Genomic DNA, 14,436 nt, shown 5'->3' with positions numbered 1-14,436 from the left:
AAATAAATACAGATTTCGGAGGTTGTACCTGTAAAGTTATCTCTGTGAAAGTGATTATTATTTAGTCTATATTTATCGTGGTCACATAAAGCACTTAAGAGTGCTGTACATAACATCCTTAGTGCTCTTGGAATAATTTCTCCTACGATCTGCCTATAGTTATCACAATAAGAGGGTCTCCTACCAGAGATGTAGGAACTACATAGAAGGAAGTTCCACAACAACTAAATTTAACCAACATTACACTGCTATCAGGGTTGTTTTGTCTAATACCACCATACATTAAAAATAAGTTTTCTGTGAGGAAAGTCAAGCTGGTTCTTCTAAGAACTACTGACATTAATGCCTTTACCAGTTGTGTTCCTGGAAAGCAGCATATCCAAAGAAGCAGCAACAGAAAAATAAAAATTTGTATTCAATCATCACAATCTTTTAATTAAGAAATCAAACACATGAAGAAGCATCATGAACACAGTTTGTGACACACACACACTGTTACAACAAAACTTTCTGGTACAAGTATCACTTAAAACATGAAGGTGTGTGTACACACCTGCCTGTAGGCTGGGACTTGCAAATAACAAGTCTTCCTCTTAAAAGTCTGCCTACCTATAGACCACATCATTGTTCACCAAATTCAGCAGGCGCTCTCTCACTACACTCATGATTTGATCAGTCAAGTATTCCATTGAGTTTGCTGGGGCATTCGGAGCTCACCTTAATCAGAGTACACATTTATACATTAAAGCTGATTCCTAAATTCCTCTATTATAGAATAATTCTGTTTCTTCTGTAGATGCCAGAATTTCTGGTTCCAGGTCTGCTCGCTTTATCTGAAATTTTTGGAAAAAGGGAATCAGCAACACCCTATCCTGGTAAGTACACGTTAAATCTTCTGTACTTCAAACTTTATACTAGTTGAAATACTGTATTCAGAAACAAGACTATAAGAGATTTGAGGTCTTTGTTTTGGGTTTGGTTGGTTGGTTTTTTTGCTTCTCTGACATATTCTAGAAATGTAAACATAGAGGAAGAAATGTGTTTTACTTAAAGTTAGAGGTACTCCTGATATCTAATCAGAGCTGTCCTTATTCACTGTGTTTGAGTGACTCACCTAGGAGAACTTCTGCTGTGAGTTAAGCAATTGGGAAGCTCAAATGAAACAAACCAGCCATATTCTCAGTACATAATTTCTCAAAAGTCCCATCATTTATGTCCAGTTTACCCTTGTTGCCAAAAGAGGTTAAGAAAAGAATGCCAGAGCTCTTAGGCTAAGAGAAGCCATTGGAAACTGCAAGAGCTGTCTTTATGATTTTCTGAGAATATTCACACAGCGCTGGTAAAGGAGAGGAAACAACCTCAGAAGAAGCATCCCAAACTCCTCTCACCTGGCCCTCTCTAAAGCCCAAAGCTCCAAGGGTTACAGCCTCCCTTTGAAACCTTCCAGAAAGGCGTAGTTACCCAGGGAGCATATTATTTTAATGGTTTGGTAAGGCAGGGCGAAGAGATGACCTTGCATAGCTAGAGGAAAGGGATGACACAGGTAAGTTGGTTTACCTCTTTGATGAGCTCATGCTGACTTTGCACGAAAGAAAAGATTCTCATCTATGACCTAACTAACTCCAGCAGCACTGAAGAGAGTGCTGAGAGTGTCTTGGTTTTAATCTTTAAGAAAGCTCTACCGGCCTTGCTTGCTTCAAGCTATTGCAGAAGTCTAATAAATTTAGACTGATAAGGGTAATTATAAGTGATACACAATGCAAATTAGACATAACAAGTCCTGTAACCCTCTACATCGTACACAGGCCTTTCCAAGCAGCCTTTTCACCACCCCATTTTGGACACACTAACCATTTTAATCCTACTGATTTTTGCTACCTGGGCTTCTATCGCTGCCCATAGTTACAGACTATTTAATATAGCAATAATCCTAAATCAGTTCCAGTGAAAGGACTTACCTCCCCACACTGTGGGAACATACTAAGTGAAACTGGTAGCATCCCTGCAAGTACTGATGTAATCATCATCATTCTCATTGAAGCCAAAGCACGTGGAGTTTTTGCAAAGTTTGTTCTTTCAAAGATATGGAAAAGATAAGTAGGTCAGTTCTGGCTTGAAAAAATAATCTGATGACGAAATAAAGAGCGTTAGCTACTTTTTTACTGGTTGAAACTGCACTAAAGTTAGTAATAACTTAGGCTTATGAATTCTAAAGGTGCTGCTTTATTTTATTTCCTAATTTTGTACACCCAACCTCCTGTTCTTTCCCTTTGTTCTGAATTTCTTTAACTGCAGCATTTCTTGAGACCAGAACGACAATACGAGATCAGGAATGTAAGCAGCAATATCAAAATGACAAAAGAAGAGAAGGTGCATTAGTGGTTTAAGGTATTTTAGTCCTTTGACTCAGATTTTTCCTGTATCACCTTCTCTTTCCTTTAAGACTTAGTTCATCTTGGCAGTCCTACTTAACATCACGCAAAAATTTATTACTCCATATATTTTTTAAATTTATCTTGCATCTGCATTTATGTCTTCTGATAATAGGATTCCCTAAAGCTAATTAACATGACATATGTGATCCCCACCAAAAACTGAAGGCAAGCTAAAAACTCTCTGATAAAACATGCAGTGAATTCTTCTCAGGATATGGGGTTTTTAAATGTTGCAAAAGCCACAAAAGGGCTTACAACGTATGGCAAGCTATGTGGAAGGTGAAGTCCAGTTTTAGTGACAAATTCAAGTCCCGTATTATCTCTGGAGGAATAACAAATCTAAGGTAAGTGCTGGGAACAACCTTGATACCAGACAGCAGCACTCAAAACAGGGAACCTAGGTGCTCGAAAATGGCCTGTCAGGAGAGCACAGACAAACATGTTGCCTGCCCAGGAGAACAGAGGAACTCCTCATAGCTTTAGACAACCTCCTGCAATAAAAATCAAAGCAGGGGTGCTGACATAAACAGATTCACTTAGGTAAATGAGTGAATTACCCTGAACAGAAGCCTCCCACATAATCACTTCTACCAAAGCAAGTAATATTGGCAAGTGGCAATAGCCAGACTAAATATCAGAATACACACTAACCAGGCACCCCCAACCCTGTTGTAAAACCACTTACCTTTCCACGAAGTACATAAGCACAGCTGGCAGAGAGAAGGCTGTCCCAAACAAGGCTGCTCTTGACAATGCCGTTTCTTTTACGGCCTCCAGAGAGGGAGAAACAAATAAATGTTTTTCAGAGCAATGCTCCCTGCAACTCCAAATATTGCATGTTTCTGTGAGAACTTTTTTGTCTAATACTCTGGAATTTCAAGCAATAGGTAAGGGAAGGGTGAAAATGGTTGTTAGAGGGTTTCTTTTTTAAATGGAAGCTGGACTCCTTCAAGTGGCAAATATTCCACTTGTGACTAATAAATGCCTTAAAAGGGAGGTGATACTACTGAGGCCACATCAAGTTCTCATACCATGACAATCATTCTGCTGAGACTTGCCTTTTTTAAGTGTGCTGAACTCCTTTCAAATGGTCATACCTTCTGGGCCTCTTACCTATCCCTTATCAAATTTGAAATTCTCTCTCCAGCTGTCCACACATCTTTATGGTCATCTAGCCATTTCCTCCTTCCCCTGGACACCAGTATGGAAAGGCAGGGCCACTGACAGCACACAAAAAAAGTCTCCTTGCTCTAGTTGCTGTGCCAGGCTCTACAGTAGAGGCTGATGAGGCAGGGCACAAGTGGACAGAGACCTCCTGCTCCACAGCTGGACCCCAAGGAGGAAATGCACTACCACACTGTAGATTAGGACATTATCCTTTAGGAGGTACAGTCTTTAAAATTTATTCCTACTACAGAAGATGCATCTGCTATGTACAATACAAGGCTTTTCTCCGAGGTGCACCATCAGAGGGAGAAGCTCCAAGAGCCTTGTCTAGTTCTGATGTGACCAGGGAAAATAAAAACCCCTGTACTTGCATCCGTATGGTTCAGCTCTGGCACTGTGTGTATTGGGCTGGAGGGGATGCCAAAGGTGGGCCTTGGAGAAAAAAAGACAGGCCCCAACCTGGTACCAGGGGCCTGGTGCAAGCTTACCCAAAGATTCAGCACCTGATCTGGGGTTAAGACTTAGCAGTTCCTCATTTCAGTATATCCAACTTTATCTGCTCTAAGCCTCAAGTTCAGTTCTTTGCCACGTAAGTCAAGCGTGGCCCCCAGCTTTGCCTACCTTCTCACCAGCCTTCTGTGATACTCCTACAACTTTGCCATTCCTGTCCATCACTTCAATCCCGTTCTCAAACTCCGGGCTTCTCACCACTGCCACAGTAAACGCACTCATCAAGCCTGCAGAGTTAAAGAGGATTTTGCTTTAAAAGATGCTTGATCTAACAAGACCATGTCAGTAATAACATTCATAATTATGTCAATTTTACACATCCAGCTCAACAGTTCACAACTGAATGTCCTGGCAGTTGAAGAAGAGAGTGCCCATAAAAATCTGTCTGGGATCTTAATACCTGTTTCAGAAGCTTGAAAGAGATTTTAAGGCCCCAGTCCCAGAAGCTGCTTTATTAGCATGGACACTCAGAGCTTTCATCACTACCATCTATTTCAAACCAAGAGCACTTTGCTCTTAAGAGAAAGGGAAAGGGTTTGTGTTGTGCGTAGATTTTGTATAAGTCAGTGTAAAATCCTACATGTAAGAAAAGAAATTGAACAGGGGAGGCTTGAGATAAAGGCTGCATCCTTGATTTGGAAGAGAGGGTGCTGGGGAACACTGGCTCTAATACTTTCCATGATCACATTTCTCTGCCCAGCCACATGTCTCGGTCACAAACGGCCGTGCTTCAGCCGAATCCTTGAGATCTGCTGCAGGATGAGAACGTTTCAGCCTCCTTTAGACCCAGTAAGACAAGGTGCCTGAAAACATCCATCCCACAGTCAGTCATTAAAATCATGAACCTGAACTACTCATGCATATAGAGGCCATATTGAGTGGGAGTTTGTAATCCAGCTCTTTTTCTCCTTTCTCTTTTTTAGATCAAGATCCAGGCATAACAGGGCATAGCCTGTAGCGCTAACCTTGTTTGAAAAAGAGAGATTTCTTTTCATTACTTTTTGGCAGGGCTGCTCTATAAAGATATCAGTGTAAAACAAGACACTTTTCAAATGTTGGACTAATATTAACCAATTACCCTGCAGTTTCTCTCTAGACCTAAGAAAACAGAAGCACATTTTAACATCTGTTCCAAGGGAAACAAGTCAGTAAGCTTTTATTCAGATCCTCAGACAGGTTTCGTTAGCCACCTCACATAACTTCGAACAGACAAGATGAAATCTGTTTATCGGTTCCTCCCCAGAAAGGGCCAAGATTTCCTTTTAATGGCAGTAAAGAAATAGTTATCAATATCGATCTATTGCAGAGAGTCCAGTGAAGGGCCACAGAGATGATTAAGGGCATATAAGCATCTCTCAGCTGTTGAGAGGCTGAGAGAGCTGGGACTGTTTAGCCTGGAGAAGGGAAGGCTCAGGGGGATCTTACTAAAGTTTAAAATATCTGATGGGAGGATGTAAAGAGCACAGAGCCAGACTCTTCTCAGCAGTGCCCAGTGACAAGACAAGAGGCAATGGACACAAATTCAAACACAGGAAATTCTACTTAAGCATACACAAAATTTTTTTTACAGTGAGGGCAATCAAACACTGGAACAGATTGCCCAGAGATGTTGTGGAGTCTCCATCCTTAGAGATATTCAAAACCTGACTCGACATGGTGCTGGGCAACCTGCTCTAGCTGAGCCTGCTTGAGTAAGGGAGCTGGACCAGATGATCTCCAGGGGCCCCTTCCACGCTCAATCATTATGTGATTCTCTGTGATTAAACAGTTAAACTTATCTTGGTGCAATTTCACTTCATCAGTGGAGCTGTTCCAGTAATGAATGAGTCCTACTATCTTGCAAGGTTAATAATATTCTGCCGTAACAACTCTCACTTACTCACTTACTACTGTCAGCAATTACACAGCCAGCAGCAGCCTCAGCCTGAATAAAGGACTATGGCAGTGCATATCTAGAGTTGTGTTGCACTCTAGCGTCATATATGTACCATACTGGGTGGTGTTAATACTAATGTCACTGCCGTCTTTAACAGTGCTAGTGGTCTTGGTGGTTTTGGGATAATGTCCGAGTTCACCTCGCCAAAGAAAAACACCAACTGCATCCCTGGATTTCTTTAAGAGAAATAGTTGTATGTCATGTATACAAAGGTAAGAGCAATGTCCTGCAGCTTTAAAACTAAAAACTAGCAAACATCAGTAAAGGTCAGCTACACCGATCAGCACTAACTCTCACACAGAAAGGACAGTACCTAGCAAAGGCAGTTAGAGAAGGCGGCTAGCAAACAATGAAGACCGTATGTGTGCAAGTGCAAGAAAATTTGACAGTCACGCAGGGGCAGCAAACGGTCCTCAGACCAGCTGTGTGATGTATGGTTTCTTTTCACTCACCAAGAAGAGGAGCAGGTAAAAGTTTTCTGACAACCAGCTGTGTTAAGGGACTCTTCAAAGTGTATCGATTCATGAAGAAGATAGGAATAACCTAAGGTATTGGAAGGAAACAGGCACCTTCTATTAAAAAAAATACAAAATATTTCAATATGTGCACCAGTTTAGAAAAAGGAGTCTGCAAGTTAGAACTTAAGATATCATCTACAAAAGTAACCAAATGCCTTGGTTTAACAATTCAAAGAAATACACGCATTCTCTAGCTACTGAGAAAGGTTTTGGTAATCACTGCTTTATATGAGAATAGGAATTAATATGGTAAAAAAGTATTAAAGATTGTTATGTAGTGGACAGTAGCAGTATGTATGCAGAGAGAGGAAAAGGAGAACAATTACCTCTCACTAATTCCTCTTGGATATCCATCTAACTGCCTCTACAGTACACGTGCTGCTCTCTCCCCTAAATCAGACAGTTGGCGCACTTGTCAATTCACACCTCTATCTCTGTAGTTTCAGCCCTATTCTATATTCCCATAGCACACTTCCTGGAAGTTTTATTCAGGGAATAAATGGACAGGACACCAGATACAGCTCAGAGTTTCCCTTGGAGGACAAAAGGGAAGAATGTCCACATTCACCCACGGGCACAGCTGCCTCCCCAGACCTCTGTAACCCCTGAGCACTACCGGCCTGACTGTTTTGCCTAGCGGAAAGAGGTGAAAGCCCAGCTAACAAATGCAGGAATGGCCATATTTTTCCACCAGAAGGCATATAAAGACCATTGTTTAGGGTAGAGAGTAAGGAAGTGCATTCCAGGGACATCAACAGCCACAGTGCAGTATCATGAGGATACCAGAGCTTACTCTGATACGGTAAACTCTGGAAACCACACAGCTATTTCACCGCAGCACTGACCCTCAGCTACCTAGCCCTCTTAAAAGGCTAATTAATCTGCACCCAGTGCAATATTTTCATGACTGTACCGGTTCTGGAATCTGAGCTATCTCCACCCAGCATAGCAGCACGCAGCTTTCACCACTTGTTCAGAGCTAGCTAGATCTCTTCCAAAGATCAACTACAGCAAGCCAATGAGTTATTCTGTGTTTATAAACTCTGATCATTTCCCCTTACCGCCTATTTTTCTAAGCTCGCAAAATAACAAAGAAAAGGACATAAGCGGAAGCATCAGAGAAAGCCAAGCAAGGTACTGGCTGATGCCTGATCAAGAAAACTCTCCTATTCTCAACAGCTCTGGGGGAAGGCATCAGACCATGGCATAAAGAGCACAACCCTGAGGGATATTTGGCAGTGTGATTATCTCAGGGCCTACTCCTCAGCAGCATATTAAATAAACAATCACTGAGCAAATACATACACCTATACATGCTGCATAGGAGATAGCTCCCAAGCCACAGAAGACTTGCTTTTGTTGAACAGAGTACTCCTAAAAAAGACAGAGGAAATATGCAGCGTAAGTACACTTGTAATACACTTGTAAATCACGTTCAAAATGTAACTGTACAATTCAGATTATTCCAAAAATAAAAATCAACACATACTTCAGCCTTCGTGGTACCATTTCCATTGAACAGGGTGAATCCAGTGGTATATGTGTGAAACAGGAACTGCAGAAAGGAGAGACTATAAGCAAAAATGAAATTGAGATTGAGACTAAAAGATGTGTAAATGTAGAAAGAGAGACAACTACCTGACAAAGAAACGCACTCCTTGCTTGAAGCTGAAGTGATGAAGCAATAACCTAAGAGGAAAACCCCACGGGAAAATTAGTTTTGATGACTCTAGGAGTTTCTGGTCAGCAGCGGTTGGTTGGAATTGCTATGCTGTTATTTACAGCCCTGTCAAAGGCTCCAGGCCTCACCTTAGTTCTAGGCTAACATAGAACTTTCTTGCCACAGATGTGACATATTCACTTTCTCTATCCAATGTAAACACAGAGATAGAGTTATTAAAACACTGTATACAAGAATATTTGGGCAAGTTGCTCTTTTGCACAAACTAAAAAATGCATTTGTACCCGTAAAGTTTAAATAGATGCAAACAGAATAACTCAGACAGTACAAATAATAATTAAAGAAGAGAATGAGTAAAGGTCAGACAGTTTTGATCAGTGGGTATACAGATATTAGATCTAACTAACCCAGGATCTGAGATTTCAGTAGTTACTTCCCAATTCCTAGTCCAGTTCAGACAGTGAATAAGAACTTCAGCTATAAACTACAGCCTTGCTTGAGGTCTGACCTACCAAGACACTTTTACCTCAAGCTGTGGAGCACTCTCAAAGAACATCAAAGTCAACCAAGATATGGCAACTGTAGAGTAAGAGAAGGGCAGAGAATGTGCAAAGCCTCAGAGGAGGATCAGTAATTCATTTATTACTAGTGGATCACCGTACCCGTTATTAATGCCAGAGATGAATTTAATCACATCTATGAACAAGCATTATGCTGTAAACATTAAATAATTCTGTTAATTCTGTTACTGTTCTTAATGTAACAGATATTAAGATTTTCATTATCCTTTCTAGTAGTGCCACAGATTTATGTAGCAACCTGCACATGGAATTAAATATCTCAGTATGTATGCTCATATGTTACACACCTAGGCAAACACATTTAAATGTATAAATGCGTATATAATTACGGCTACAAATTTTATCAAACAAAATGGTGCAACATAGATGAATTGGAGTTTGTAGGAACTGTAACGAGAATTTATTTTCACACCTTTTGTCATTTCTTCACAACACCGATTTTTACTGGCAAATGCACAAACTATGTAAGAGAAAATTCACGTTTTGGGGCTGAACAATGGCACACTAGGCTCTGACTCTTTCCAAATGCAGTCCCAGTTTTTCTGAGACTAAACAGACCAAAAACAGGCCTTGCTCTCAACGCCTAACGAATTTCAGCACCTTACATATAAAAGCTGACCTCCACGCAAGAACAATCTCTCTGAACACAGCTGAAGCAAGGTAGCTAACAGTTTGGGCATCCAAAATGACTCCTTAAGGGCTCAATTTCTAGAAAGTGACTCAGCCCTTCCCAAACCTCATACTTCTTTTAAAAAGCTTGTGCTGAAAATACAAATGAGAAACCTAAATCCTCCCGTCCCCTCTTTCCAAATCCTGGCTTTGAAAATATGTAAGCCATGTGGCACACTGGCATCTTTCATCACTACTCACCAATGGAAGAGAGATGGGCAGGAAGGCTAAAAAGAAGAACAATTTTATTTCAGTAACAATAACTGCTGTGAGTCTAGATTCATGGCTTTGAGAAGAAAACTCCCCCTAACATCACCACTTCTAATTTCAGCTGAAAACAAAACACTAGCCCCCAAAACAGCACCGTCTCCAGGAGCTGCAGTTCTAATCTTTGTCTCCTGATCTTCATTCCAGAAGTGAGAGCATCTGTCTCAGCTTATGGCCAAAAGAAGCTCTTGTGAACTCCGCTCAACACGGCTACTCAGAAACTACATAACTGAGCTCTGAAGCGAATTTGCTTCTCCTCCCTCCATTCAAAAGCAAAGATGCGGCAACAAAGGCTGCCCTACTTGTGAGTGCTTACATAAAGTAATGAACAGTCTTAAGTATTCTTATGTCTGATTAACTCTCTGGTATCTTGTCTATACATCACCCCAAGCAGAGTCTACCTGCCACCACAGCAATTAAGTTCATATAGTAGCCACGTGCACCAAGGGACAACCTAGACTATCATGGACTGCTTTGCATGTGAAGGTATGTGGGTACCCATTACGTAATGCCAAAATATAGAGACTGGCCAGACCATTTCGCCTAGCGGAGCAGATGAATCACAGGTAAAATGCCCCTTCTAGAGCACTGCGGGAATAAATCTTCAACAAACAAGACAAAGGCTAGTAACAGAAGTAAAAGCGTACACATTTTTTTCTGTACGGGAAGAGTATCACTGTAGCATCACAGTTATTTACTATGAGCCATTCCCCTTTGATGCTTCAGTCACACACAGAAAAACTTCTCTGAAGGGAACTGACCTGGAGGTCTAAACAAAACAGGAATTATATTGTCGGTATCAGGATGCACACTAGACTTAAAAGAGAAAAAAAAAAAGAAGGAAAAAAAGGGAAAAATACTTAAAATACTTTGCCATATTTAAATAAGAAAGAAAAGACTGCATTTCTACATCTTTTGTAAACTTACCAGGCTTAGCAGGAAGGCCTGTTTCATCTAAATAATTTGAAAATTAGATTAGTGATCAAGATTCAGAAGAGACTGAATAAAAACTTGTTTCTAAATTTGTTATAGACATCATTTTTCCAATAACTCATAACATTCATGTGGAGTGCTATACATATATGAATACATATACACCACTTTGCATTATTTTCTCCCTGAAATTTCCTCCCACATACTCATGGTTGAATATAATTTACTCTTATCCCATGCACTGACTAACAGCTGCAAAGTAGACACTATGGCAGAACAGAAAGCAAACTAAAAAGTTAAGCTAGTGTACAAAACATACATATAGAAAACAACCAGTTTTTAAATATGGCCAAAAGCCTAAACCCTTATTGTTAAGACTTTGTTTTTTTCAGAATCACAAATTTTTTACTTCTCCTTTTGCACTTTAACACCCAAGGTACTAAATGCCATATGATACAGGTGAGTCCTGACTGAATCAAAAGAAAGAATCCTCTAACGAAGCAAGGGCTTAGCACAACTTTCTGGCAATTCTCCGAGTAGGTTTCCCCTCCAAGTACTGCTACTGCTCGTTTTACGAGGTGGGAGACCCAATCAGCCTGCACTCTGTTTGATGATGCGACATCAAAAATTTCAAATGAGCTCAGTATGGATTCTGTGCATTTATGACCTATCTTACCTAAACTGGGGACAGGCAGGCTCAGAGCAATGATTCCTAGAGTGATCTGAGAGTTCCTTTTAAACTTAAGTGATATGACATGCAAATAAGTATTCTTCAGGGTGATAAAACTGAAATTTGGCATTGAAGTTAGTAGTCATCCAAGGAAATTCAGATTCACAGATTAAAAATTTCTGCAGCAAAGAGTTTTTCTTGTGTTATCCCTTGTATCTGTACCTCAGTATTTTGTCTAAGTCTTTCTAATATCAGCTATTTCAGCCATGAAAAAGATGACTTTTTTCTTTAAACTGTGCTCAAGAATACCTGATTGTTGTGGATGAGCTCACTTAGGGTCTTCCCATTGTTTTGTATGGATAATCTGCTGCTTCTTATTTCTTCCTATATTTAAGAAAAACCAAACAAAACAGAAAAAAGTCAGATTTCAATATTCTAAAGTACAGCATATCAGTTAAAATACACTCTAAATACAAACCTGAAACAGCAAGCTAAGGCACCTTTCTGTCCTTCACCAGAGCCGTGAAAGCAAGAATACGCGCAGATGCACAGCCTCTTCAAAGATCATAGAAACTTTCAGATTATTCAGGCTCCCTCAGTGCTTTTATCTACCAATTCTTTGCTCCATTACACGAGCGCTCTTGAATTTTAAGCATATGAGCAACCTCACTGAAATTAAGAGCATTATTCTTATTATTATTCACGTGTTCTAGCGGATGCAAAGCTTTAAAAGGTTCTCACCAAAGCAACCCTCTGATCTCCCCAGCAGATGACTAGTTACAAATGGAAACCCAAAAGAGACTTTTAAACCTGCCAGAAACTAGCCACCCCACCGCTATATCTTCTTGCACCTTTATACAAGCGTAATCAGGTTTTGAATCTCATGTTCTCCCTTTAAAACTTGGCTTCAGCTTGCCGTTATGAAAGAGAGGTGCACATACTCAAAGACGGTCAAACTGTAACCTGATGTAGCTTCCCTTTTGGCTAGCCAGCATAAAAAGTAGCTCCCCCGGGAGAATTTGTGGGGTGACGTGACCTGTCTTCAGGGGGGCATGTCTTCATTGCAACAGCGTGTCGTAACGCAAGGAGGACTGAACTAACGCCAGGTCTCCCAGACGGTTAAGGCATTGTAAAAGTCCCCTGTTAGTGTGTACACACACACACACACACACATATTCATTAGGTTATTTATAAACATATAGATGTATATAGACACATATACACAGGCATGCCATATCCATGTGTTTGTGTGCACATATAGACAAACACGCAACACAACAACTCTGTAAGCGACCAGGTACATACATTTTGATTATATTATTTTGCTTTAACTTAACTCTCCCCCCCGCCTTTTTTTTTTTAAAAAAAAAAAAAGGTCAAACAAGAAAAACGCTTTTAACGAGCCGAGCCGAACCGAGCCGAGCCGGGCTGAGCCGGGCCGAGCCGGGCTGAGCCGGGCCGGGCCGGGCCGAGCCGCAGACACTCACCGCGGACCGGAGGAGCAGCAGCGGGTCGAGGACATCTGCCCAGAGACGGAACCTCTGCAAAAAAGACTGCGGAAAGCGCGTGGCAGGACTCGCTGCGCCACTCGGCACTGGGCCCGCCGCCCCCTCCCTCCCTCCTCCTCCTCCTCCTCCTCCTCCCCCCCGCCCGCCGCCGCCGGCCCCGCGGCCCCTTACCCGGCCCTCCGCCCGCCACAACTGCAGGTTGGGGTCCATGGGGGCGGCGGCGGCACCGGAAGGCGGCGCGGGGCCGGTCCGGTTGTTGCACGCTCCGCCCGGCCGCGGCGGCAGAGCCTCGCCGGCCCCCGCGGCGGAAACAGTAACGGGCAGCGAGAGCCCTAAGAGGGGGGGGGGGAGGTCTGAGGGGTCTGACCGCCTTTCTCTCTTCCAGCAGTTTTCCCTGCCGCACCACCTGGGGCGCGCAGATACCGCCAAGGAGCAGGACTGCCAACCCCCCCCCCCAAGCTCGGCCGAAACCTAAAACAAAGCAAAGCTGTCTGAGGTTAGAGAGATACAGCTGGGAAAGGCGGGGGGGAAAGGGGGGGAAAAAAAAGCCCGAAGCATGTCACAGCCCTGTGGTCTCAGAGGTGCAAAACACTGACCCGTTGCTCCCTGTAACCGAGCTGCGCAGGTTAACCTTCGCCCTGCGCAGCGGCGGGACATTCCCCTTTACTGCACGGATAGCAGCGGCTCTGGAGGAGGCGGAAGTAAAACGCTGGGGCTGAAAACCTTACTGTTTGCAAGACCGAAAGCTGTCACGGTGACCCCCTCTCCCTCTACGGCACCAGGCGTCGCACAGAAGGGCGGGCGCCTTTTTCAATCCTGTTCCTTATTAAAGGGTGCGCTTGTCGCGACAGAACAACTTCCTCCTCTGCCAAGGCGATTGCTCTGCCTTTGTTCTCCCCAGTTCTTTTCCCTTGCTCACAAGGGGAGGAGGTGGAAAATACCCACTTTTATCCAGTTTATCCAGCCCTCCAGCACTGCTTGCTGCTCTAGGGCCTGCTCACCTCTGTGCGCGCACAGGCTCAGTTGCGGCCGTTAACTGCTTGTTGCAAACAGAGGCAGTCTCCAGAATACAGGAAAGTCTACTCTTAACGGAAAGTCGAATTAAGAAAAAAAAGCAACACAGCTACAGCTAGTCAGTGTTAGGATTTATTGACCGTTGCGTGGTTTGAGAGAGACAGGCTACATTGTTTCCAAGCTGTACAACATTTGGCCATTAAATCGTCCTGGAAGCAGATTCAAATAAATAAGCGATTCTTTAAGTGAAGGAAGACTGTCACTAAGCTCTAGTAAGTACACCACAGGCATTAAAGTGTTTACTGTTGCGCAAGCAGAATATAAATTCTTCATGCTTGTTAACATTCCTGTTCTATTTGGTGCTGTATCTTTGACTATATGTGGGGGGAAAATGGTAGGTTTACATTCATTTCCAGTTACAGTGCATTCATATGTGGAAAATTTGGGGGTTATGTTTGCTTGTTACATTCATCCCTTCCCCTGAGAAGTTCATTAAAAACAAATCCTGGATCAAAACTGTTTTCTGCATTGTCCACACTCTGCCTTT

At 42.3% G+C, this 14,436-nt stretch overlaps 1 protein-coding gene across 2 annotated transcripts; it reads right to left on the bottom strand.

Annotated features, from left to right (window-relative positions):
• Window positions 1–408: 408 nt before the first annotated feature.
• SFXN4 (sideroflexin 4) lies at window positions 409–13,792 on the bottom strand. 2 transcript variants are annotated; one of them, XM_068951609.1, is made up of 14 exons: window positions 13,472–13,792; window positions 12,855–12,920; window positions 11,677–11,751; window positions 10,692–10,718; window positions 10,526–10,580; window positions 9,699–9,724; window positions 8,205–8,255; window positions 8,056–8,121; window positions 7,872–7,940; window positions 6,501–6,591; window positions 4,224–4,339; window positions 3,121–3,206; window positions 1,959–2,073; window positions 409–833 (listed from the first exon to the last, which is right to left on the bottom strand). In XM_068951609.1, exons 4-14 carry the CDS (start codon window positions 10,716–10,718, stop codon window positions 756–758), a joined length of 780 nt encoding a protein of 259 aa, XP_068807710.1. In that variant the 5' UTR covers window positions 11,677–11,751; window positions 12,855–12,920; window positions 13,472–13,792; the 3' UTR covers window positions 409–755. The 2 variants fall into 2 exon arrangements, with proteins under 2 accessions (XP_068807710.1, XP_068807709.1); XM_068951608.1 differs by having other exon boundaries at window positions 13,047–13,522.
• Between the last annotated feature and the right edge of the window lie 644 nt (window positions 13,793–14,436).

This window comes from Struthio camelus, chromosome 7, assembly GCF_040807025.1.
Source record: "Struthio camelus isolate bStrCam1 chromosome 7, bStrCam1.hap1, whole genome shotgun sequence".
Classification (NCBI taxonomy): Eukaryota; Metazoa; Chordata; class Aves; order Struthioniformes; family Struthionidae; genus Struthio; species Struthio camelus.
This window is presented reverse-complemented; position numbering and strand designations above follow the sequence as displayed.